We start from the raw sequence: 25,538 nt of genomic DNA on the forward strand, positions 1-25,538 counted from the left end.
ACCCAGCGATGCGATGCAACGATAAGTTATGCGTACCATACAAACTGCACAAAACAGTGTACGATGGTGCGATTTATTGTAACATGCTGCATGTAACTATATCACACCATTCATGGCATCATCCCATCTCCTGTGCAGCACAGCAAATGGGACGATGCGATGAATGAAGGCCCGGAAACAGATCGGGCGTACACACTATACAATGTGTACGATATATATTGTTCTGATCCACGTCGGAACGATAAATCATATGATACATTGTATAGTGTGTACCCAGCTTTAGAAACGTTGTCCCCTTACTTTTTAAGATAACTGCTTCAACTAGAACAATTTCTACTGGCAATATTTTATTATGAAAGAACAATATTTAATCCACCCACAAATGACGTTTTGGATGGAGTGAAGTGCGCTTAAAGGGGTGCTGGTAACACCATTAACAGAATTATTCAACCAGTCACTAGCTACTGGAGTAATTCCAGAGGACTGGAAAAGAGCAAATGTTGTCCCACTGCACAAAAGTGGAAGCAAGGAAGAGGCAAGCAGCTACCGACCAGTGAGCCTTACATCAGTAGTAGGGAAATTGATGGAAACACTCTTAAAAGAAAGAGTCGTAGATTATCTCAAATCCAACAATTTGCAGGGTCCCAAACGGCATGGATTTACTGGGGGGAGATCATGTCAAACAAATCTTATTGACTTTTTTGACTGGGTGACTAAGGAAATAGATAAAGGGGGGGGCATAGATATAGCTTATCTAGACTTTAGTAAGGCTTTTGACACCATTCCACATTGCAGACTGTTAAATAAACTGGAAGGCATGGGGTTGGATACAAAGATAGTTGAATGGATAAGATCATGGCTGCAGGATAGGAAACAGAGAGTTGTAGTAAACTGAGTGCAGTCTGAAGAGGGAAAGGTTACCAGTGGAGTACCTCAGGGATCTGTACTTGGACCAGTGCTTTTTAATATATTTATTTGTGACATTGCAAATGGTATTGAAGGGAAACTATGCCTTTTTGCAGATGACACAAAAGGTATGCAACAGGGTAGACACACCAGCAGGGGTAAAAGAAATGATTGATGATCTAGGTAGACTAGAGGAATGGTCAAGAACATGGCAACTACAGTTTAATGCCAAAAAATGAAAGATCATGCACTTGGGTCTCAAAAATCCAAAGGCTAAATATAGTATTAATGGCACTATACTGGAAAGTACTGAAGAGGAAAGGGATCTAGGAGTCACTATTTCAGGTGACTTAAAGGCCAGCAAACATTGTAACAAAGCAATGAGGAAGGCAAGTCAGATGCTTGGTTGCATAGGGAGAGGAATCAGTAGCACAAAGAAGTGATAATACCACTGTATAGGTCATTGGTACGTCCTCATCTCGAATACGGTGTTCAATTCTGGAGGCCATATCTCCAGAAGGATATACAGTCAGGTGCATAAATATTGGGACATTGACAGAATTTTCATATTTTGGCCTCTATTCACCACCACAATGGCTTTGAAATGAAACAAACAAGATTTGCTTTAACTGCAGACTTTCAGATTTAATTTGAGGGTAATTACATCCAAATCAGGTGAACGGTGTAGGAATTACAACGGTTTCTATATGTGCCTCCCACTTTTTAAGGGGCTAAAAGTAATGGGACTATCAACTCAAAAGCTATTTCATGGACAGGTGTGGGCTATTCCCTCGTTAATTCATTATCAATTAAGCAGGTAAAAGGTCTGGAGTTGATTCTAGGTGTGACATTTGCATTTGGAATCAGTTGCTGTCGACTCTCAATATGAGATCCAAAGAGCTGTCACTATCAGTGAAGCAAGCCATCATTAGGCTGAAAAATCAAAACAAACCCATCAGAGAGATAGCAAACATTAGGTGTGGCCAAATCAACTGTTTGGAACATTCTTAAAAATAAAGAAAGCACCGGAGAGCTCAGCAACACCAAAAGACCCGGAAGACCACGGAAAACAACTGCGGTGGATGACAGAAGAATTATTTCCCTGGTGAAGAAAAACCCCTTCACAACAGTTGGCCAAATCAAGAACACTCTCCAGGAGGTAGGTGTATATGTGTCAAAGTCAACAATCAAGAGAATACTTCACAAGAGTGAATATAGAGGGTTCAGCACAAGATGTAAACCATTGGTGAGCCACAAAAACAGGAAGACCAGATTAGAGTTTGCCAAACAACATCTAAAAAAGCCATTACAGTTCTGGAACAACATCCTATGGACAGATGAGACAAAGATCAACTTGTACCAGAGTGATGGGAAGAGAAGAGTATGGAGAAGGAAAGGAACAGCTCATGATCCAAAACATACCACCTCATCAGTGAAGCATGGTGGCGGTAGTGTCATGGCGTGGTTCCCTTGTATTTATTGATGATGTGACTGCTGACAAAAGCAGCAGAATGAATTCTGATGTGTTTCAGGCAATATTATATGCTCATATTCAGTCAAATGCTTCAGAACTCATTGGACGGCGCTTCACAGTGCAGATGGACAATGACCCAAAGCATACTGCAAAAGCAACCAAAGAGTTTTTTAAGGCTAAAAAGTGGAATGTTATGCAATGGCCAAGTCAACCACCTGATCTGAATCCGATTGAGCATGCATTTCACTTGATGAAGACAAAACTGAAGGGAAAATGCCCCAAGAACAAGCAGGAACTGAAGACATTTGCAGTAGAGGCCTGGCAGAGCATCACCAGGCATGAAACCCAGCGTCTGGTGATGTCTATGCGTTCCAGACTTCAGGCTGTAATTGCCTGCAAAGGATTTGCAACAAAGTATTAAAAAGTGAAAGTTAGATTTAGGATTGTTTAGTTTGTCCCATTACTTTTGGCCCCTTAAAAAGTGGGAGCACATATAGAAACCATTGTAATTCCTACACCGTTCACCTGATTTGGATGTAATCACCCTCAAATTAAATCTGAAAGTCTGCAGTTAAAGCACATCTTGTTTGTTTCATTTCAAAGCCATTGTGGTGGTGAATAGAGGCCAAAATATGAAAATTCTGTCAATGTCCCAATATTTATGCACCTGACTGTAAGTACATTAGAGACTGTACAAAGAAGGTCAACTAAAATGGTGAAAGGTCTACACCACAAAACGTACCAGGAAAGACTAAAAGATCTTAACATGTATAGTTTGGAGCAGAGAAGGGAAAGGGGGGACATGATAGAAACGTTCAAATATATAAAGGGTTTTAACAATGTAAAGGAAGGAGACATTTTTCAAAGAAAGAAAAGTATTAGAACAAGAGGACATGTTCTAAAACTGGAGACTGGTAGGTTCAGGGGAAATTTTAGGAAAAATTACTTCACAGAAAGGGTAGTGGACAAGTGGAATAGCCTCCCATCTGAGGTGGTAGAGGCTAAGACAGTAGAGCAATTTAAACATGCATGGGCTAGACATAAGGATATCCTTCAGAAGAAGTAAGGATCAATAAGGGTTGAGGTAATAATATGTTTAAAAATGGGGCAGACTAGATGGGCCAAGTGGTTCTTATCTGCCGTCAAATTCTATGTTTCTATAAAATAAAGATTTTAAATGCCTGCAGTGCCTTCAGGACCAGCAGCAGGCTGCAGGCTCCCATCTCCTCTGCTGTTGATGTCCCTCCTGTGTTAGCCTGGACAACAGAGTGCTTGCCTGAAATGGGACAGAATGTAGCACCATAGACATGAGAAACACTGGTCTGATAGAATCCATAGGCAGCTTAGCTAGATTGGAAGTACATCACAGCACTGTAAAATACCCTTCCCAAATCAAAACACAAAGTTTTCCTGGAAATTGTGCTTTAAAAATGGCCAAGTAGTTTAGAGCATGCTACAATAAATGTCAAGCAAAATAATGATCACTAAATATTACATAAACATAAAGACGAGGCTCCACGACCTTCAACCACAGGCCATTAAGAGGTAAAAGCAATTCACGTCTTTACATTCATTGGAGCCAATAAATTTCCCATCTGGTTTCCAATAAAATGTGGGATGGAAATTAAAACAGAAATTCAGAGAGATAACTTTGGGGATTTCATATCAATGGGTTATTTTCAAAGGTGATAGTTTATATATATATTGCCATCTAAACAATCGAAGGAGCAAACAAAGCCACTGTAAACAAAGGTTTAATGTTCATATTTTGGACAGTACTAAAACATGTCAGAGTGTGGATACAAAGGGTTAATGCAGTCTCTGTGTAAAATACCAAAATTTGTTACCTAAGTGGATTTCACATACTTCACACAGATTCACTGCTGTAAACTAGAGACGTGCAAATCCATGTGATTTACAAGCCTTGTGAAGTACTATAATACCAACAGGTGAAACAATGTGTTTAGCGAGTTCTGCGGCTTGTTGCGGCTGGTACAGAAATCTGGAACCAAATGCGAATTAGGACTTGATTCTATATGGTGTGATCTGAAGGAACCTGACAATTGAGAAACCGCTCTGGAAAATTGTTACATGATTATGCATCTTGAGAAATAGAGAACAACAACAGAGGCGCCCAATGGAGAAATATTTATTAGACAGTGGTAAATATTGCAACCTCTGTTACGTGCACTGGTTATAATTAGAGATTACGGTTTACTAAATATTTCACCATTGGGCGCCTGTGTTTTTCATCTCTATATACAGAGCAAGGCCCGGCAAGCAATGGGGGATACCTGTATACAGAAGGTCACTGCCACCTCAATTTAAGAGGGAATGATATATAGATTTGTTGACTCATTGCAGCCCCGCAATTGATTAACTATTGGGATTACAGAAATAAGTGACTGTGGTATAAATATACATGTACATTTGACTCAAAACAGAGCTATATAATTAATTCTCTCAAGACTTATCAGCCTATCCACATTTTGAGATTTATTGTGAGAAATAACCAGCTACCTCTACAGACTCTAAGAGCAATACCCACTGGTGTTTAAGTGAGTATTACGTGTGTACAGTACCTTTACTTGTGTTTTATTTTTTTTTGTTTTGGAACATTACTTGTCATATTTTTTGTGTTTACCACAGGTTAGCACATCCGGAATCTCAAAGGGGGCTCTATAGCACTAGTTAAAATACTAGTATGTTTTACAAGTGTTAAAAACACTAGTTTGTGTATGAAGCCTAACAAGGTTTTGAAAAGTTTCTGGGAGCCGTGGTTTGACTGTGGTTAACTATGCCTGTTCTCGACACATTCCGGACCTCAACATGTGATCTCCTATATCGATATACTATCTATTATATCTAATAAGTTGACTATTTCTATACAACTATCTTTGTACAGCCTCTGTAAAATTTAAATTGCTTAAAGTAGTAAAAAAAATAAAAAATAATAATAGTAATGTAACAATTCCCCATTTTTCTCTGGGGATATGTATAAATATATATATATATATATATGCAACTGATAACTACACAGTCAGTGCGCGTGTGCACTTCCAGTTGCGGTCAGGTGCGAGTGACGCACCTCCGGGTGTGAGGTATAAATACCTCTAGCGGAGCCCCAACATTGAGATCCAACAACAGGACGGCATGCCATAGCACAGATCAACTGGAAGCAGGTAAGACCTAGCACCAGGAAGCTCTACCAGCAGTAGGAGCTAATAGCTGGTATAATATTGCTATTAATATTTACTATGTAGCTTTGAGCATACCTTACAGTGTTATGCAATGCGCTGTACATTAATTGCAGACAGTGAGCTAACCAGACATTAGTGGTATGGGGATATGTACATGAGTATAAAACACGTTTTTTCATTTATGAGGTCACAACATAATGTCCCTTATATATGTACACATCAGCCATCCAGGCAAATGATACAAGATAAAAAATGTCTGATCTAACACTAATGAGGATGCCACTAAGTGAGTACACTACCTATAGTGATCTATGTGTGTACAGAGTCAATGCTATCATCTATATTGAACCCAAATATATACAAGTTATATAGCTCATCTAGGTGTGTCAAGAGTTGATGCAATCATCTATATTGAACCCATATATACACAAGTTATACAGCTAACCGATATTAAACACTAATATTCACCACAAATTTGGCACATACAAATGTTCCGAATAATGATTTATATGTGTTAATTGTTGATGTAATTATTTGTATTGAGTCAATATAAGAGGACCAGTTAGCCCATAAGCTGACGCTATTGTATCTACCCACAATTTAGTTAACAATTCTGATGTTAAGAATACTGATGCCGTGATAAAGGTTCAGCAAGAACCGAAACGTTGTCAAATTAATTTGGTATGCCTAATAAAACTGATTAATATTGCAACTGTAAACCAAGTCTGGAGAGTGTTTCCGTTTCATCGCGTGATGACAACATAACTATATACATGGGAAGCTGAAAAAGCCACCCTGGAAAGCACCCCAGTAATAAACATACACCTGATTGCGAGTGCCGGACAACCATCTAATATATATATATACACATACACACACACACATTTATACACATGCATACCCACAACATATATATTTATCATATATACATACATATATGTAATACAGATACCAGGGGAATAAACATAAATATCACTGCTGCTGCTCAGTGACAATGAGCCTATTTCAGAAGTGTTTACCTTTGAATCAAGGCCATTGTCACTGAGCAGCAGCAGCGTCGATTTCGGTCGAATGTCTCCCGATGATTACCGCCAGGGGGACACAGAACGAATTTGGATGCAGAGAGACAATTTCAGTGGGTATTCCGGCAGGGTGGCATGAGGGGGCGGCTATCTAGACGCGGGCGTGTCGTAGCCAGCAACCGCATCTTTTCCGCAGTTGTATTGCACCAGCGCCCATGTTCCAACGGTTATTCTGAGCAACCATAGTACTGCTATAATGTCCGATGGTGCGACCGATGTATTTCTGATGGTGCGTCTTACACAAAGCGGCGGATTTGAGTTGCAGCTGGTGGTCGTCTCTCTAGGAATCCCATCGGCTGCGGCATTACACGCTGCATTAGGCGATGCAGTGACAGCTCTCATTACCTTCCACCTCCGACTCACCCCTAATGTCACCCAGCAGCCATTAGAGAATTTCACCACTTCCAATGATTCTGAGGTAATAATGAGGGGAATGACAGGGCAGAATGGGGAATAAACGCCATCACTTTTCAATCTGTTTTATTACGTTTCAGGCATGGTGCTCTAAATTCTGGGAACTTCAGAAAACTCATTGCAAAAAAAAAATTTTTTTTTTTAAAAAGTCTTGTAAATGTATATGTAAAAGTTCCCATATTACATCAGGGATTATGTTAACTTCTTTTTAACTCACTGCGTAATAATGCTCTTTGGGCCTGATTCAGACCCACTCGCGAGCGGCTGTCCGCTCGCAAGTGGGTCGATGTTCTGGACTGAGCATGCGCACGACGGAGGGAGCTCCGTCGTCCGCATGCGCCAGACGCGACGAGCGAAGGAAAGTCCTTCGCTCGTTGTGTCTGATCAAAGGGGGCGTGCTGTCGATGTTGATTGACAGCACGCCCCCTTTGGTAGGCGTGCCTCCCGTCAGAAGCCGGCCCACTGACATCACTAGTGATGTCAGTGGGAGTGATTTTGGCTCTGATAGAGCCAAAATCACTCCGGAGCTTGCGGTTGAAAACCTCAACCGCAGGCTCCGGCTCGCAATTTCGATGGTCGCCATCAAAATGCACGCTCGTATAGCCTGTGGGTGGTGACCCACAGCTATACGAGCGTCCAGAAGGACGCTCCATTTTCATGGAGGCCGGCCCTCATTCAGAGCGTGCGCTCTGCTCAGAGCGTACGGCTCTGAATGAGGGCCTTTGTTATCAGCCATGCTAGGCCCCAAGAACTTGTCCTTATGTTTACAGTCAGGAAGTTTGATGTGGATCGGAAAAATGTTTATTTCAAGTATCTTTAGCGCTGATACTAGCATGAAACATTTTTCATGATCTACATGTTCTGCGAGTGTTATAAAAAGCTTTTATATTGAAAACGGTTTCTTATTAGGTTTCAATCTAAGGATGTGGTGCTGCTCTACCCTTTTCAAATGGGTTCTGACGAAAAACCTGCAGTGATAAAAGTTTAACAAAACAAACACACTTAAGTTTGTTTTTGATCTTTAAATGGCCAAAACATGTTGGGTGCAGACTGTTGAGCAGATAAACTATAGGATGTTGCTGTATCTTCCATCGCTGTTCAAACAGGTCACGGATACACTTCTGAGCGATGTAAAAATAAAGAGTTTCCCCTTGAAGGGAAATGCCATATTTGGAATCTTTCCGAACGTTCTCCTCTCATTAGAAGATTTATCTGCAGGCTGCCTGAGAATGAAAGAGAAGTTTACCTGACCCAGCTAATCTCCCCAGAGAAGCAGCATTTCGCAGAGTGCTTGTCTTCCAATGTCCTTGTGAAGGTGCATTTAAAACAGTCGCTTCTCTCTCTCTATTGTTCCTTTTTAACAAGGGTTAAAGTAGCTCTTTATTTAGAGGCCTGACGGAATAAATACCATATAAATTAAATATAAGGAGAAGATGAATCATTTATGAAGCCACAACAGGCTCTCCTGGGTGAAAATGCTTTACTGCTCCCAGCCTCTACCTTGGCTGCATAACCTGCCAGATCTAAGCATATGGGTATTTATGAACTGCTTTGAAATGCAGCTTCTTAAGAGCCTCAGCCACAGACATTTATTGTCAACATTTTTATGAGTCATGCGGCTGCTGTCACATTCTATTAAACTTTGCAAGTATTTCTGTTACTTTTCCTATTAATGTGGATCTTAAGTTAAGCAAAGCAGCCAGGAGAGCAAGAAAAAGAACGTTCTCTGGAGCGCTTCTGAGAGTCAGAAAAATCCACTCTGCCATTTCATGCCTAATAAAATGTCAAACCTCGATTTGATTGGATAAGGAAAAGCATTTGCCATGATAATGCTTAAAAACAATAAAAACTGTCAAAAACATCTATTTTCTCCTTTACGTTAATACAAAATCTATTTATGCAAGTAAAAAATGGAAACATATTTAAACACATTCTGTAATTTAACAAGATGCACCCCAGTTGTTAGGCACAGTAACACTGGGAAGACTCGTCCAATCAATCCGTCTGTTACTTTTGGGTGGTGTCAGACATGCACTTTGAACATGAGAACATTTTCAGCCAGAAATGCAAAGTGTTCAAAGCATTCACCAGCTCCAGTGATGACAAATGAAGGGGGAAAGCTTCTCCCCTGTCACACATAACCAATTAGTCTCTAAAGACACTGCAAGTTACATATATTGAGCGCAATATCTCCCAGAAAAGGAGAATTTAACTTTCATATTCATGTGTCAAGCTCAGGAGATACTGAGCCCTATGATCAAACATTTCTCAAGCTGAATAAGCGCCAGCGATTAGAGCATGTATCCTTAGGGCCTGAAGCTATTTAGGAAGCACACCTGCTTGTGTAGCGTATACTGCATAGCGACACACTGCGCATGCTCGGGAAACAAACGTACGCAAGGGCAGGCAATGCAGAGCCGTACGCATTTAAATCGCCCCACGGCTTATACCTTTTGCACCAAGCATAGGCAGGTGCACTGGTGACGGTGACGAATCTCACACCAAGTATGAGGGGTACGTGGCAGGGGCATCGCAAAGACACGCACAATTGTACATACGTGCCTATATGCACCAGTTAGGAATAATTATTAGCATCTTGTATTCAAACTCAGCTTCAGGCCTACAGTGGGGAATTTAATTCTCCTTGGGCTAATAACCCGTGCTGTGCGGGGAAATGTAATTTAATCATATAGCATTTTCCACACCCACACGCTAACCCACTAATCAATAGGTTTTCCCTGTGTGTTAACCCCCAGTGGGTGCATTTTCTCGCAGCTCCTGAAACTATTTGAATCTCCCGGAGTGGGCAATTAGCCTGCGGCTAATTAAATTTTACCCTTAATGTCTAATTTTTCAGCCCCACCTCCTTAGCATTCTATTAGTTTGTGTACCCCTAAGCAGGGGCATATTAAGAGAGGAGGGGGCCCCTGTGCATTCCCCATTCGGGGCCCCCTCCTCTTTCCCTGGCGGCAGACTTGCGGCTGACCATCGACCGCAGCAGTGGAAAAATGGCAGCGGCGGACATTTTCCGGCGTTTTGTGCAGGGCTGAGACACCCGACGCAGGACCTTGGAAAGGTAATTATTAGAAAATATGGGTGTAGGCTGTGTGGTGTGGGCCCCCCTTTATGATAACCACCTCTCGCTTCTGCATACAAGACTTTTCCTGTGCCGTTACACATATATCATACTTGCTCTCTCGGAAATTGCGGGAGGCTCACGATTTTTCGGGTAGCCCTCACACCCCGGGAGAGAAGGCAGACCTCCTGCTGCTCCTCATCGAGCCCACTTCCTAGTGAAGTGGGCAGGATGGGGAGAATTTTTAGGGAATGTGCAGGTCCATATGGAGGGACTAAAACCCCGCCCCGCCCCCTCTCTTCGCGGACCCGTGAATCGCAGCCTTTTCCTCATGAAGGGACGGGGCCTAAATGGAGTCTACAGCCCGGCCCGCCCCCTAAAACTTCAGCGGCATCTCCTCTCCAGGCAGCTCCCAGAGAGGAAGTTGGTAAAGTCGGTAAGTATGACATAATTCCATGGAATTATGGAATGTTCTACCGCACCCAATCAGATTGTGCAATAGCCTTCAAGCCTTTATACATACTCTGAAAACTTATTTTGTTTAAAAAAAAAAAAAAAAAAGTGTGATTTTGTCCTGTGCAGTCCAGACATAAGAGTTGATATGAGGGACTCTGCTAAGCAGGTGGTTGAAGCAATGAGTAGTGTGGGGAAAAATAGGGGGGGATTTTGAATGTGTTATAGTAGATTTAAAAGCATGGTCTTCCAAAACATGAAAAAAGTTGACCAAAACAGGACTCAAATTGTACCCCTTAGTATTGTACATAAATCATATCCTCATCTCTGGAACCACTGTGTTAACTAAATTACATTTATCAAGCAGCAAGATAGCAAGTGTAATACTTAGCTTTTCCAACAGTAATAAGCGTCACATCATCCATCCAAAGCATTACAATAGAGCTCAGTAGAACAGCTTTTGTAGAGCTCTATTAAACTCAACATGAACCGGCTTCCATTGCCAGATGACATACACACAAACAAAGTAACCACCCATAGGGGACAGGTTTAAGTCCCAAGCACTCTGGATAAATCTCATACCTGTACCTTAACTATCTTCCACTCCCATACATAACCATTACATGGTTGCTATAGTTAATATTGCTTTGTATGACTTACCCACTGTGTCAGGGACTCATACATATGCAAAGAACGTGTCATTTTTGTATATTTACCAACAACTATTAAAGAAACCATTGCCCTGAATACATATACACATTAGTCACAGTACGACACTTTATAATAATACAGTTTCCGATAATACACGTTGCTTAAGCAGCCCAGTGCACGACTGTTCTCATACTACATAACAATGTACAGACACTCACCTCTGTTCCAGCTTCAGGTCCCAAAAAACAAATATAAATCAAAGTACTCTAAAAGTGTATATTAAACATAGATTTAAGGAAGATGTAGTTGTTTGCTTTATGTAGCTAACATTTTGTACGAAGTGTAGTTTGTTTTACTGTCTATTGATTTAATAACTGTCTTGATTGCAGAACTGCAGTTGTTAATTCTGCAGCTTTATGTACTCAGTCTAGATAGCATTTAGCATTTCAATGTGCTGCAAAACCGGTTAAACGAAGTTTAGAAGAAAACACATTAATTTCACATTTAATGCATAGAATATTGATTATAATACACAAAAACCTATATATTCAAAGCCCCAGTTCACAAAAAAGCAACATTTGTTCCATGATGGCAACTCCTTCACATGAGCAGTGGCTTGTTATAGCGCCCCCTGCCTTGCTTACCAGTGTTTGATGCGAAGCTTGGTCTACAGCAGCTACAGAGCCAGATGTACTGGACTCGATTTCATCTAAAGCAAGCTCTATATTTTCCTAGAGAGGATAGATGAGTGATTAGTATCCATGAGACTAAGATTGATGTTATGACATCTTTAGGGATCAGTAAAATTAGTGAATACATTTACTAGATGGTGCATCAGGTTCCGCGATTACATTCCTGTTCTTGGTATTAACTCATAGAGGTCCACGCATTTGTTGCAGAATGTCAGATGTAACATCCAGCCATTCTACAGCAGTCTCAGTTATACTGACAATTGTCTAACTTGTCTAAGAGGAGATCTGCAAAAAGCAATGGCAAATCAATATAAATTTAAATATTACAGGTGTTCAAAATAATGAAAGTATGGCGAATCTCTAATAATGTAGTGACAGTGCCTAATGGCATGGTCTGTTAGCATATAGATGCAATTATACCAAAAGAGTTGGGACGGAGTCAACTTCAAACAGGTTGCCGCAGGAACCCCTTGCATCAGATCATTCAGACAATTAAGTTTAATTTAAGGATCAACTACAGCAGTACATCTATCAGACAGAATACGAAATTAGATCTACATTTAAAAATCATCATCATCAACAGCAAAACTAATGAGAAGTAATTGAAGGAAGATGAGAAGGAGGATACTACAAGGTATGAGGTGGATTCGGAAATGCCTGAAGATGATGCGCCTTATAAGGAAGGCATTAAAGTTAAGATGCTAAAACACTAAGCTTGTTAAAAATAATGCATAGATAGGAATAAAAGAAATGTCTTTGGTGGAAACACATATTTAAAAATCTATAATAATCACATTTAAAATAAATGTAAAATATCTGTAAAAACAGGTTCATTTAAGTTACCAGGAAATGGCTCAAAATCCATGAAGATCAATTGTGATGTGTGACAAAGGAAATCTTGGGAAAAACAACTGTTTGGTCATAGGTTTGTGTCAAATTTTGGACAGCGCCTTCGCTTTACATAGACCCCGGCCCCCTGTTTGTTTTGGTGGAAGCCCACTATAGTTTGTCCAATAGGATGGCAGGATATGGTGAATGTGGCACATGTTTGGAGTGGACTAGACAGCTACTCCAATCAGATGTCATATTCACTACACGCCTCCATTCCAACCAGGATTCATCCACTGGCTCAGTAATCAACGTTCCCTGCTCCTCCTGCAGCTACCAGGTAACTGCAATCACATAAATGTGCTACTTTCAGGATGATGCTGGAGGGAAGAGGAACATTATTTTGTCATGGTTAGCAACACAATCTAAAGATGGACAACTCCATTAACACCCTCCTCCAGAGCGCTGAATATTAATATATCTATATATATTAATATATATTGTAAGAGGATCAACTGTTTTACAGATGTGTCCTCATACATTATCGCACCAGACAGCCCTTCTCATCATGCCAGGTCGTGTCAAACTCTGCTTGTGTTGACTGTTGAGCATCTTTTTCGGTCGAAAACGTGGATGCAACATACAGCTTCACGAGACTGCACTGATAAATTTGATATGCGACACTTCAATATCTGTGCGCGACCGGGTCTGAATCTGTATATGATGTGCTACGATGAAGCGGCCACGGCTTTTGTCCACACCAAGTTCAGTTGTGCTTCGTATACAGACTCAGACGAACACAATACAAGTGTCAAATTAATACGATTGTGCCTAAGAAGCATTTTTAGGAGAAAATGGCGCAAAAAGACGCTCAGCTCAAACTGAGTCAGGTGGGACTTGGCGGTTCACTTGTACAAAGCTTCTTGCACTGCATGGTACAATGTGTCAAACTGACTAGTGTTCCCAGTGAGCCTATCATACTCCAATACAACAGAATTAGTAAGCGCTCTTAACACGGTTTGAGTTCACATTATATTCGCAATGGCACACAGCAATCAGAGCATGACACATTAAAAATACCTCTTTGTATCGTTCCAGTTCCAGGGCAAAAGTCTTCTCGTGGAAAAGGGCCTGTAGTCTCTCCTGTGCATAGTTGTGGCAAAGCTCTTCGAAAGTAGCACCTCGCCCCTGTTTCACCAGCTCTGGGTTCTGAAAGCCTGGGGTGTCCATGATCATGATTGAGCAAAGGGAATGCTGGCTGGATTTCAAGGCTCTGCCAAAGCAACAAAGAAACTCACTGTACATGATTGGAGACAGAAGTATAGAATGGGATGAATGCTGCGCACTAAACGTTCTCAAGCTGGCAGTAATCCACGGAGGATTTTATCAGCTCTGTTCAGTAAGAATAATAAGCATTAGCTTTGCATATTCATCTATGCCAACTATCAACAATAATATTAACAATAAAAAAAAGAAAATTTATTTGTTGGAAAAAAAAAAAAAAAAATCCATTCCAGGCTCCGCACTATATGCACTTGCTTCCTCTGCCAGCTTCTAAAAGCCTGATCCAGCATTTAAACTGCACATATAAAAGATCAAAAGCATGGCTATGAACATAAGAACATAAATAACTTAGTGCTAGTAGCAGAGTAATGTTACACTATACACTGCGGAAGAACTCTAGGATCATGAATCTCAAAGTGATAAACTATAGAACAGGGATAACCCCTTGTGCCCTCTCTCTAGAGTACAGAGAAATAAAGTGATCTGTTACACATAGTGTGAGTGCTGATGAACCACTAGTGTGCCTTAAAATTCAGGTGTCAGCCTTTTTAAAGCAGGCAGTCAACAAAGCTGCGGAGGTAGCGTTGTTATATTGGTTATTATGAGGAGCACTGCAGGTGAAATAAAACAGACCGATTTGCAGTAACAATGTTATTACATTGGGTTTTCTTTGAACCCTCTTCCTGCATTAAAGATTAATTCCACCTGAAAGAGTTTTGTTTAGCAGTAAGGAAGAGGTCACCCCTGCCACCCAACCAACCAACCCTCAGTGACAGCCAGAAGTAGGGGTGAAATAAAGCCACGCTTAGTCACCTCCTCACAACAACTTAACACCAAGCACTTTCAGTTTAAACAGTTATGGTGCATACACACGGTCAGATGAACGATTTCTGACTGCATTAAAATGAATGGAAACGTCCAAATCTGACTGCAAACACATCAGATGTCAGATATCGTTATCTGACAAGCGGGAACGTGCATCGTTCATCTGACAAACATGTCCAGATATGTCAGATTTACCTACAGATATGAACGATTGAACGATTTTTAAAATAGTTATTGTACAGATCTGAAGGAAAATCTGACCGTGTGTATGCAACATTACTGGTTGCTATTATGAAACAAGGCAGCCATTGCAGTGTCAGCAGAAAGCGGTTTCTCCTGGGCTTCCAGGCATTAAGCCAGTTACACAACAGCATAAAACATGTTTTTACTAGTGTTTTTTAATGTTAATAAAATAAAATATGTACTGTAAATGGGGATGGACTCTATAGGTGCCAGTGATAGTTGTTAGAAAGCTCCATACAGAGACCTACAGATGTGCCCTCATACAGTCAGGTGCATAAATATTGGGACATTGACAGAATTTTCATATTTTGGCCTCTATTCACCACCACAATGGCTTTGAAATTAAACAAACAAGATGTGCTTTAACTGCAGACTTTGAGATTTAATTTGAGGGTAATTACATCCAAATCAAGTGAACGGTGTAGGAATTACAACGGTTTCTATATGTGCCTCCCACTTTTTAAGGGGCCAAAAGTAATGGGACAAACTAAACAATCCTAAAACTAACTTTCACTTTTTAATACTTTGTTGCAAATCCTTTGCAGGCAATTACAGCCTGAAGTCTGGAACGCATAGACATCACCAGACACTGGGTTTCATCCCTGGTGATGATCTGCCAGGCCTCTACTGCAAATGTCTTCAGTACCTGCTTGTTCTTGGGGCATTTTCCCTTCATCAAGTGAAATGCATGCTCAATCGGATTCAGGTTAGGGGACTGACTTGGCCATTGCATAACATTCCACTTTTTAGCCTTAAAAAACTCTTTGGTTGCTTTTGCAGTATGCTTCGGGTCATTGTCCATCTGCACTGTGAAGGACCGTCCAATGAGTTCTGAAGCATTTGACTGAATATGAGAATATAATATTGCCCGAAGCACTTCAGAATTAATTCTGCTGCTTTTGTCAGCAGTCACATCATCAATAAATACAAGGGAAGCAGATCCATTGGTAGCCATACATGCCCACGCCATGACACTACCACCACCATGCTTCACTGATGAGGTGGTATGTTTTGGATCATGAGCTGTTCCTTTCCTTCTCCATACTCTTCTCTTCCCATCACTCTGGTACAAGTTTTGTCTCATCTGTCCATAGGATGTTGTTCCAGAACTGTAATGGCTTTTATAGATGTTGTTTGGCAAACTCTAATCTGGTCTTCCTGTTTTTGAGGCTCATGGTTTACATCTTGTGGTGAACCCTCTATATTCACTCTTGTGAAGTCTTCTCTTGATTGCTGACTTTGACACATATACACCTACCTCCTGGAGAGTGTTCTTGATTCGGCCAACTGTTGTGAAGGGGTTTTTCTTCACCAGGGAATTAATTCTTCTGTCATCCACCACAGTTGTTTTCCGTGGTCTTCCGGGTCTTTTGGTGTTGCTGAGCTCTCCGGAGCGTTCTTTCTTTTTAAGAATGTTCCAAACAGTTGATTTGGCCACACCTAATGTTTTTGCTATCTCTCTGATGGGTTTGTTTTGATTTTTCAGCCTAATCATGGCTTGCTTCACTGATAGTGACAGCTCTTTGGATCTCATATTGAGAGTCGACAGCAACGGATTCCAAATGCAAATGTCACACCTAGAATCAACTCCAGACCTTTTACCTGCTTAATTGATAATGAAATAACGAGGGAATAGCCCACACCTGTCCATGAAATAGCTTTTGAGTTGATAGTCCCATTACTTTTGGCTCCTTAAAAAGTGGGAGGCACATATAGAAACCGTTGTAATTCCTACACCGTTCACCTGATTTGGATGTAATTACCCTCAAATTAAATCTGAAAGTCTGCAGTTAAAGCACATCTTGTTTGTTTCATTTCAAAGCCATTGTGGTGGTGAATAGAGGCCAAAATATGAAAATTCTGTCAATGTCCCAATTTTTATGTACCTGACTGTACATCTAGCCTCAGTACACCATGTGGCGCGAGAAGCCTGGCATGAGTGAGCCGCCAAGTCCCATGCACCTCTGCTAGTGCTGGGTGTCTTTTTCACCTTTTTTGCAATGTGATGCAACTCAGGAGACTGTGCTGATTAATGTGATATGGAATATTTGTATATCTGTGTGCACCTGAGTCTGTATACGAAACACAACGGACTTGGCATGGAAAAAAGCCACAGTATTGTAGTCTTTCATATACAGATTTAGATAAATGTGTTGCCTAGCAAATTAATCAGCACAGTCTCCTGAGTTCCAGTGAAAGAGACGCCTGGCATTAGCAGAGTCGCACGGGACCTGGAGCGCCAAGTGGGGCTGTTTGACGCGACTGCAGCAATAGTGTATGAGGACACATCTGTACTGTATGTGGGGCCAATCTGAATGAAACTACCAAAAAGGTCTATGAACCCTCACTGCGGATCTGATGCAGAACGGAAGTGAATTAGGTGTACATTGCATGCGTATACTTTCTTGTATACAGAGCTGAACACATCTTGAGATGAACTGCATCAGAAATATAAGCACCTGGTTCTCTAAAAGTCATCAAGTACTTGCACCAGCCTTATTTTCGCTTACATCAAGTTTCGCATAGCCCTCACTGAGCTTTACCCAGCTGAGCACGCCCCAGTTCTGCCACTTCAGCCTGTAGTCTAGGCGCAACCGAAATACGTACTACTCTGCATTACTATACTTTTGTGTACTCTATTTTGGCACATATGCACACTGAATGTATGCAAGGTACGCTCCGCAAACGGGTATATGCTCAATTCTGCATCAGCGTTGGTGCCAAGGTTGGATGTGATGGCGATCTCTAAATAAACTAAAAATGATAACTTTGCATGACTTCACAATTCATCTCTTAAGAGATGTTCAGTATTCATGCATATTGCATTCCTATTCCGTTACTTTTGTTCTTCTAGGATCCAAATGAATTGCTGTGTGTAGAAAGCAGCTCAGTACATGGGAAGGAGACAGACAAGGTCTGTGCACACAAGCCAGCCCCTGGTTCAGCCTGAGCGTACACTGCGTCTCTCACTCAAGTGAGAAATAAATCACCTGCTTGATGGATGATGGCAACACAATCCATTTAAAGAGTGAACATGAACAGCAGCGAACAGGCTGCAATTCACCTGAGCAGAAGACTGATGCCCTAGTTACCAGCATGTTAAATGCTTTTCTATGTGAATACACAAATGTGTGATTCAAAACAAGACCAAAAGCAGTCTCTATATATAGTAACAAAATGGGAAATCCCTTATGGCCTATGTTTAATCATTTACTCAATGGTGATGTTGACAGGGAGTGAAGATTATAATATTGACAAAATTAAATTGCCCTATTTTGCAGAATCATGGAGGCACAACTGCAGAATCCACCAACATGCAGAAGACTTGGTGGACAGGACATATATGTTGTATAGGATCATAGATGCCTTTCACACCTACATGAATACCCTGTGACCATACAACCTAGTACACGCATTCATTAATATCAGGTGTTCAACAAACAAAAGCCTAATAAAACATATTTTGATGCAGATAGTCCAAAAATGATATAGACGAGGCCTGTGCACACACTTACTGCATGTACATTGTGTTAAGTCCTTTTAACCTTTTAATGTGGCCTGTACTGACATTGTATGGGAGCTCCCACTAAGTACACAGCACACGACTTTGCATGGAGAGCTTAGAGAACATGCTCTCAGTGCTCTTTTAACAGCAAGGACAAAGTACAAGGTTTTGACTTTGCCTTTAACATTTTTCAATGCTTTGTATAAGAGTCCTATGGTTGTGGTTTTGTTGGACTACTATTAATTTCAATTCAATCTAGTAACGTTTAAAATTCATATTCGGTGTTGTTTTCTGTAACATTTTAAGAGCAGGAACACTGAATATTTTACTAAGCAGTTCATGGATTTGTGGAAAGGCCACACATAGCCCTGGATTACTGCGAGAGGCCCCCTGTATTTTACTGTACATTTTCCAGCCAGCAGTCTGCTAATTTAATTCTGTCAGTATTGTATACTTGTGGTAGACTGCGGCTATTTTTAATTCCTGTGATTGTAACCATGGCGTTAGGTGGTGCTGACAGGAAGAGAAACACCACCCCAACTGAAGCATTCTGGTCGTTCTAACAGACAAATTTCCTTTATGCAGATCCAAGCTTTTCTCTATTTCTCTATGCTATTGTATTATGCATTACAGCTGGTATCATCAGAGAACCCTACATGAAGTGCCTGAACAGCCAGTAATAGGGAGCTCTTCTGCTGCTTTCATATCAGTCACATGACATTAATAAACATATTCCATTTCTCTTGCTTTTCTAATTATGCTTAAGAGAACAAAGCAGAAACATTTCTTCTTCCTAAGAAAGGCTCATATGTCATTACTTGTGCCTAGTAATGACAGAAATCAGAACTGTACAAATACAGAGCCACAATACCCAATATCCCAGGCTGGATTTGAAACATGTCAGAGCTCATCAGTTGTACCAGTTTTATTCTCACATATCACTCATTACCCCATTTGCAGCTTATTCAACAGACAGAACCACTGTACTTAACGGAGATATACTATTCACCCCTCTGAACTCCGAGCAGCGTAAGTTTGTCACACTGATGAGTCCACAACACTGCAGGAGCCAGTTACCAGTGTTACCAGCGATACTCCTGTGCATTGGTGGTCCATCTCTGCTTGTAAGGAGTATTATTCATCAGCTGCAGACATGCAGCTTCCACCTGGGACATCTCATCTCATTGTTGGATGTATTGTTTCATCCTTAATAAACACCTAATATAAGGATTTTAGTTTACAGTTCCTCTGGAGACCTTATTAAGTTACATTTATCTCTGTCTCTGGAATAGTTCTTCAGATTTACATTGCTCAATTTGGCGGTTGTGAGAATTGGATTATAGTCCCCATTTACATTTACCAGTTGTTTTTTTGGCATGTGTGAAGCCGGCTCCAGTAACCCGACTGCCGGCATCCCGAAGGTTAGGGGGAGGGTTAGGTTTAGGCACTAAGGGTGGAGGGTGAGGATCAGGCTGCGGGGAGGGGGATGTTAGGTTCAGGCACCAGGGAGGGAGGGTTAGGGGTTAACATTAGGGTACTTACCTGATAGCGTTGGGATTCTGACTGTCGGGATGCTGCTGTTGGTATTCTGACCGGTAGCATCCCAACCGCCGGGATCCCATACCCAACCCATATATATATATATTTATTCATACTAAGGTTTCATAAAACTCCGCTCTTACAATTCAGAGGTCTATTATTAGGCCAACAGCGCCTACAGTATATTGCTCCTTTTCTTTTTATATTGCATAAAATGTCTGGTAAAATAGTATAAGAAGTTGCTGTGAGGCAGCAATATAAAACCATAAGTGGATCATGCCTGGGAGTTTGTCCCCCAGTACGCAGATGGGAAGATGAATGTAGTAATAGTCCTTTGCAATTATACTCAAACCGATTTTCACGTGATTTCTCTATTGTTTCTATAAGCTACCGGGGGTATTAGTTACTACTTGCCATAAATGACCAATTGATTCTTATCTGGACAAAATAACGTCTCCGTAACCTGCCATGCCCTAATGCAGATTTCGTTGGCCAGTTTCAATGTACAGATGTGCCCAGATACATCCTCCTTGTGTGTGAAACAGCCCGTCTAGTCACTCCATCATGTGGTGTGACTCTGTAGTGCCAAGCGTCTTTTCGTGCATCTTTTTCGCAGCGAATATTTCATATTCGCAAAGTAATGCTAATAGGACACACAAGCAGCTCATGCTGATTAAAATGATATGTGGCATGTCCATATTCTATGTGCGGCTGCGGTTATATCTGCATGTGAACTGCTAAATTACAGTGACACTAACATAGCATTATGCATGCGGATACAGCCACAGTCGATCACAGAATATAGGCATGCCATATATCATTTTAATCATCATAAGCTACTTTAGGGGTCTATTTATCAAGCAGTGAATAGTGTGGAGAAGTGAACCAGTGGAGAAGTAGCAAATGACAACCAATCAGCTTTGAAGTAGCATTTATCAAGTACAGCCTATAAAATAATAGGCAGGAGCTGATTGGTTGCTATGGGCATCTTCTCCATTAGTTCACTGCTTGATACATAGATACCTCAGTGTCCTTTTAGCATCGTTTTGTGAATAACACGTATTGAAACGAAAAGAAGCTTGGCGCTACCGAGTCGCACAATGCTCACACGTTATGTGTAACGCGACTGGCAGTGCACTGAGGATAGATGTATGTGGACACCTCTGCATGAAACCAGACAGGCCAAAACACTGCATAGTGCAATGGTCGCCAACCTTAATTGAGGTGTGAGCTACTTGAGAAAAATGAAACCTCCTAAAGAGCTACTAAAATTGTAGAAAAATAAAAACCTGGCTAATAACTGAACAACTGAAGGTAATCTAATGAAAATGAAAAAAATGTTTCATAGAAAACAACAATGCATTTAATCATTACACTGATATTGTTGTAATTTGTAAATAAAAAGTTTAAGCACAGGCACATTTCACTGTTAATTACCGGATCCAAGCAGGTACGTGCAGTAGAGGAGCAAAAAGATATTGGCAGGGCTGCTGTGTGATTTTGCAGCAGGGCTGGGTGAGAGTCACTTGCTCCACCGTTGCGTAGATGCCGTGGGTGGAACCACGGGGAAGCACGTCAGGTGATTGCCTGTGGTTCCACCCATGGCGTAGACGCCATGGGGGAGCGAGCGACAGAGGTCACTTCCTCCTAGTTGACTCTGCAGTACTTCAGCTAGGTGAGCTACCAAAATTAAGACCGCAGGCTAGCAGTAGCTCGTGAGCTACTGGTTGGAGACCACTGTCATAGTGTATGACCCAATCCAATACAAACTAAATCTGATCAGATCAAACATGCTTTGACATTGGACAGGGAAACTTTTCTAATCAGCTTTCCACTGTGATCCATTGATGCCTGAATAACTGGTTCGGTGTAATATAACCTTCTGTTTACATTGCTTCAAGTTCTGACTGTGAGCAAACCAGGCTATTTTACCTACCAATAGTGATAGCAGCCATATTCTGTCTCTCAATTAACTTTAAATGTTATGCCTCATTCAGTTTGCTAGTCACTAATGTATTGTTAGGCTGAATATTAGTTATTATCACACTAAAATAAAGGTTTTTTTAGGTTGAATATTCCTTAAGCCTACAAAATGATATAGCCCACCCACAGAAAATCAATACTATAATAGTATAGTGTAATTTCTGTCAGTGTAATTTCCCTACTATATGAGTGAGACACACAGTCTATAGTCCTCATTCTTCCCAATTGCCTCTTGTGTAGTGTGACTACCTTATAGCACAGTTGGGTATATCGATCACCTCTAGTGTAAGTGACCCCTATGAACTTTCAACAGTAAGGATAAGAAATAGTTTTTTAGGCATTCTGTATTCCCTTTGTCTCCAACATACCAAACCCTAACAATGGTTTAGCCTTACTATTCCTCTCCTTGTTGTTTTTGCTTTCACTAATGTGTTTAAAAAAAAAATACTTTTATTTTATATGGACTGTGTAATCTTTTCGCCGCTCATTAAGAAGCAGACTAGGACCAACACAAGACCGTTCTGTCCTCCTGCACCACTATACAATGACCTCGGCCTTCTGAGAAACATTCAGCCTCCTTACCTGTTTAGCAGCGAGATGAGCAAGGTAAAGAGCTCAGAGTACAATCCAGAGGCCATTCCTTCCAGGCACTCCAATGCAGACAACTTGGGACCTGTGTGTGAGGACAAACAAATTGCACTGTAATTCCATGAGAGATGAAGGAGATTGAGTACATTAGTATACATATAGCTAAATGTCAGCAATGAAATCGCTGTAAGGGAGCAGATGACAACTTATTATGAATCAACACAATAGATTATAGCACAACTGAACTCACATACACCTCTCCTCAAATCCTGCCAAATAACCCCGTTTGGCCCTACAGAATATTCGTATTTACCGCGCCATGTGACTTTCTTAAAATATGCATCTCAATTTCCTACTTTATAATAATTCCTTTGCGACAAAAATACTAACCCTAAGTACTTAGCACACTATTAGTAAATTAAGACTCATAATTCTGAAAAAAGTACGCAATCTGAGTAAAACGGCAAAAGACAGGTCCAGTACCAGTGACATGCGCCATGCCTTGCGCCAATCATCCTTATCCTTAATCTGCTACTATATACCAATTTCTTTGTGACTAATTTCGAACCTAAAAACACTACACATTATTAGCGAATTAAGAAAAAATATGCAAGCACAGTAATCACTACCCAGGGTGCAGCGTTTAAGTGGCATACATATGTTACACCCCCCCCTTCCCCGCCATCTAAACCTAAGTTCCCCCCGGGGGTGCCTAACCCTAACCCTCCCTCCCCCTAGCCTAAACCTAACCTCCAGGGGGGTGCCTAACCCTAAGTCCCCCCCCGGAACCCTAAACCTAACCCTCCCCCCCGCGGCTGTCCGCGCCCGGCATCCATTCGTTAATTAACCCTCACCGGGATTCTGTAGTGGAGATGCCGGCGGTCGGCATAGCGACCGCCGGCATCATACACGCATACCGTTTAAGTTGCACCAGGTGTCTTGCACCATAGGGCGCTAAAAGGATAGGTGTACGAGGGCACATCTGCATCTATAAATTATCAACAGAAATATGATACAAAACACGCCCAAGCACACACTTTAACGGGAAATGTCCCATAAATGTGTGTACCATCACTTAGATCAGCAGGGTAACAATTAATTTGGGAGAACACCCTCTGTGCAGCTAGTAGTTAGTCTGGATCGATAAGTTACTGCACAAGGCACTTTTAATAGACTAGTTTATATTCCTTTGTAGCAGTGGAGAGGATTGGAAATAAGTTACATAAGTACACAGCCAGGTCAGCGTGCCTCATCATAGTGCAGGTCAATGCAATGGCTTCAGTCAGTGAGGGGCACCTCATTATAAAGCCACTTATGCACTGTACAATGATACTGTGTAATTGCAAACTTCAAGTGCAATTGGAACATGTAAAAGGAAAAGGGAAAAAAAATGAAAAGAAAATGTCAGGCCAACATCTGAGGCAGATAAGGAGATGTTTCAATTAAATTCTGGGACTTCTACATTTTAAAAAGGTTACAAAATTTAAAGTCTATGGGGATATTAGTTATATTTCATGTAAGAATCTAGCCATCTTATAATAAATACTCTACAATAGTGGTCTTTAAGTGCACTTAAAGATATTACAGTAATAGAAGCACTTGTTTACTAAGAACATAAGGTCAAAGACTCCATGTTACCATTAAATGAGATTAGTTGCAAAACAGCAGCAGTCAAATATCTATGTAGAAATTAATTGCATCTCTAGTGATATATAGGGGTATTCAATATGGGAGCGAAAACATCGTTTTTGCGTTAATATCGCACTTATGACGTCATTATCGCAGGTTTTACTTTTACACCGTATTCAATTTCAAAGACTTATCGCAGGTTCGAAAAGTCTTTGATAAAAAACGGGGATAACTTTTCACCATTGAATAGGTGTCGAAAAAAAGTGCAGAATTGGGGTTTAGGGGTGCAGGCTTAAAAAAAATAGCCTGCTCCCCTGGGAATGACATTTAAAAAAGAACTGTGTAAAAAAAAGTTTTAAAAAAAATAGGGACACCCCAAAAAATTATTTAAACAATTGGGGTGAAAAAAAAAAAAATGGGAAAAAATTGTTTAACAATAGGGAAATAGGTTCAGGGCTATTCTACAAGTATGCGGCAAATGTTTTCTACAATAGACTTATAGCGGCAGGTGCACAATTGCAGAATTTTTAAAAACTTACTTTAGGGACATCAAAATATGCTAGTACCCATTTTCATGTACCCCAAATTTGATGGGACCACTTAAAAAAACGAAAAAAATAACCTAAGTGCTCTTCTGCATCACTTCTTCAATTTCGGGAAAAAACACCTGCTGCGGCTATTTAAATCCCCGACTTACAATTACAGGCTAAAACGGGAGTACCCATAGTGATCTCCCATGTTTTTACAACTTTAGGGGGGTCCTACAATTTTTTTAAGGGAAAATTTGTAACTTTATGCAAATCCAACTTCGCAGGCTCCCGTTTTCGTTAATTTCATATTGAATACAGGGATAAGCGGGCGCGCGCCCGATACTTTAACGCAGGTAAAAACTCCGATATGAAACGTAAACTTCGACAGCGAAGTTTACGTTTCATATTGAATTCCCCTCATAAAGTTCAAGTTGCCTTCAACATCAATAGGATCTCGACTAAGTATTTTTGTTCACATCCACAATAGAGAAGACAAAAGATTTGTAAAAATATTTGTATTTATTATTGCAGCTTTGTGGATGAAACACAGTACATCTAAGTGCTGTTACACCTTACTCTCTGCAGAAAGTAGTGGGTCATCTGAGATCTCGCTGCCGAAAACATGTGAAGATATAA

The 25,538-nt window shown here is 40.8% G+C and overlaps 1 protein-coding gene across 26 annotated transcripts in view; it reads right to left on the reverse strand.

Annotated features, from left to right (window-relative positions):
• MYO18A (myosin XVIIIA) overlaps nucleotides 1–25,538 on the reverse strand; it is a 350,017-nt gene that overhangs the window by 167,271 nt on the left and 157,208 nt on the right. For all 26 annotated transcript variants that reach the window (XM_088477757.1, XM_088477755.1, XM_088477756.1 and 23 more), the window contains 3 exons: nucleotides 22,738–22,828; nucleotides 13,857–14,049; nucleotides 11,901–11,987 (listed from right to left, as the gene is read on the reverse strand). In XM_088477757.1, the coding sequence (XP_088333883.1) occupies nucleotides 11,901–11,987; nucleotides 13,857–14,049; nucleotides 22,738–22,828 (371 nt within the window). The remainder of the gene's footprint in view (nucleotides 1–11,900; nucleotides 11,988–13,856; nucleotides 14,050–22,737; nucleotides 22,829–25,538) is intronic.

The sequence above is a fragment of the Taudactylus pleione genome, unplaced genomic scaffold, assembly GCF_031769625.1.
Source record: "Taudactylus pleione unplaced genomic scaffold, aTauple2 ptg000203l, whole genome shotgun sequence".
Taxonomy (NCBI): Eukaryota; Metazoa; Chordata; class Amphibia; order Anura; family Myobatrachidae; genus Taudactylus; species Taudactylus pleione.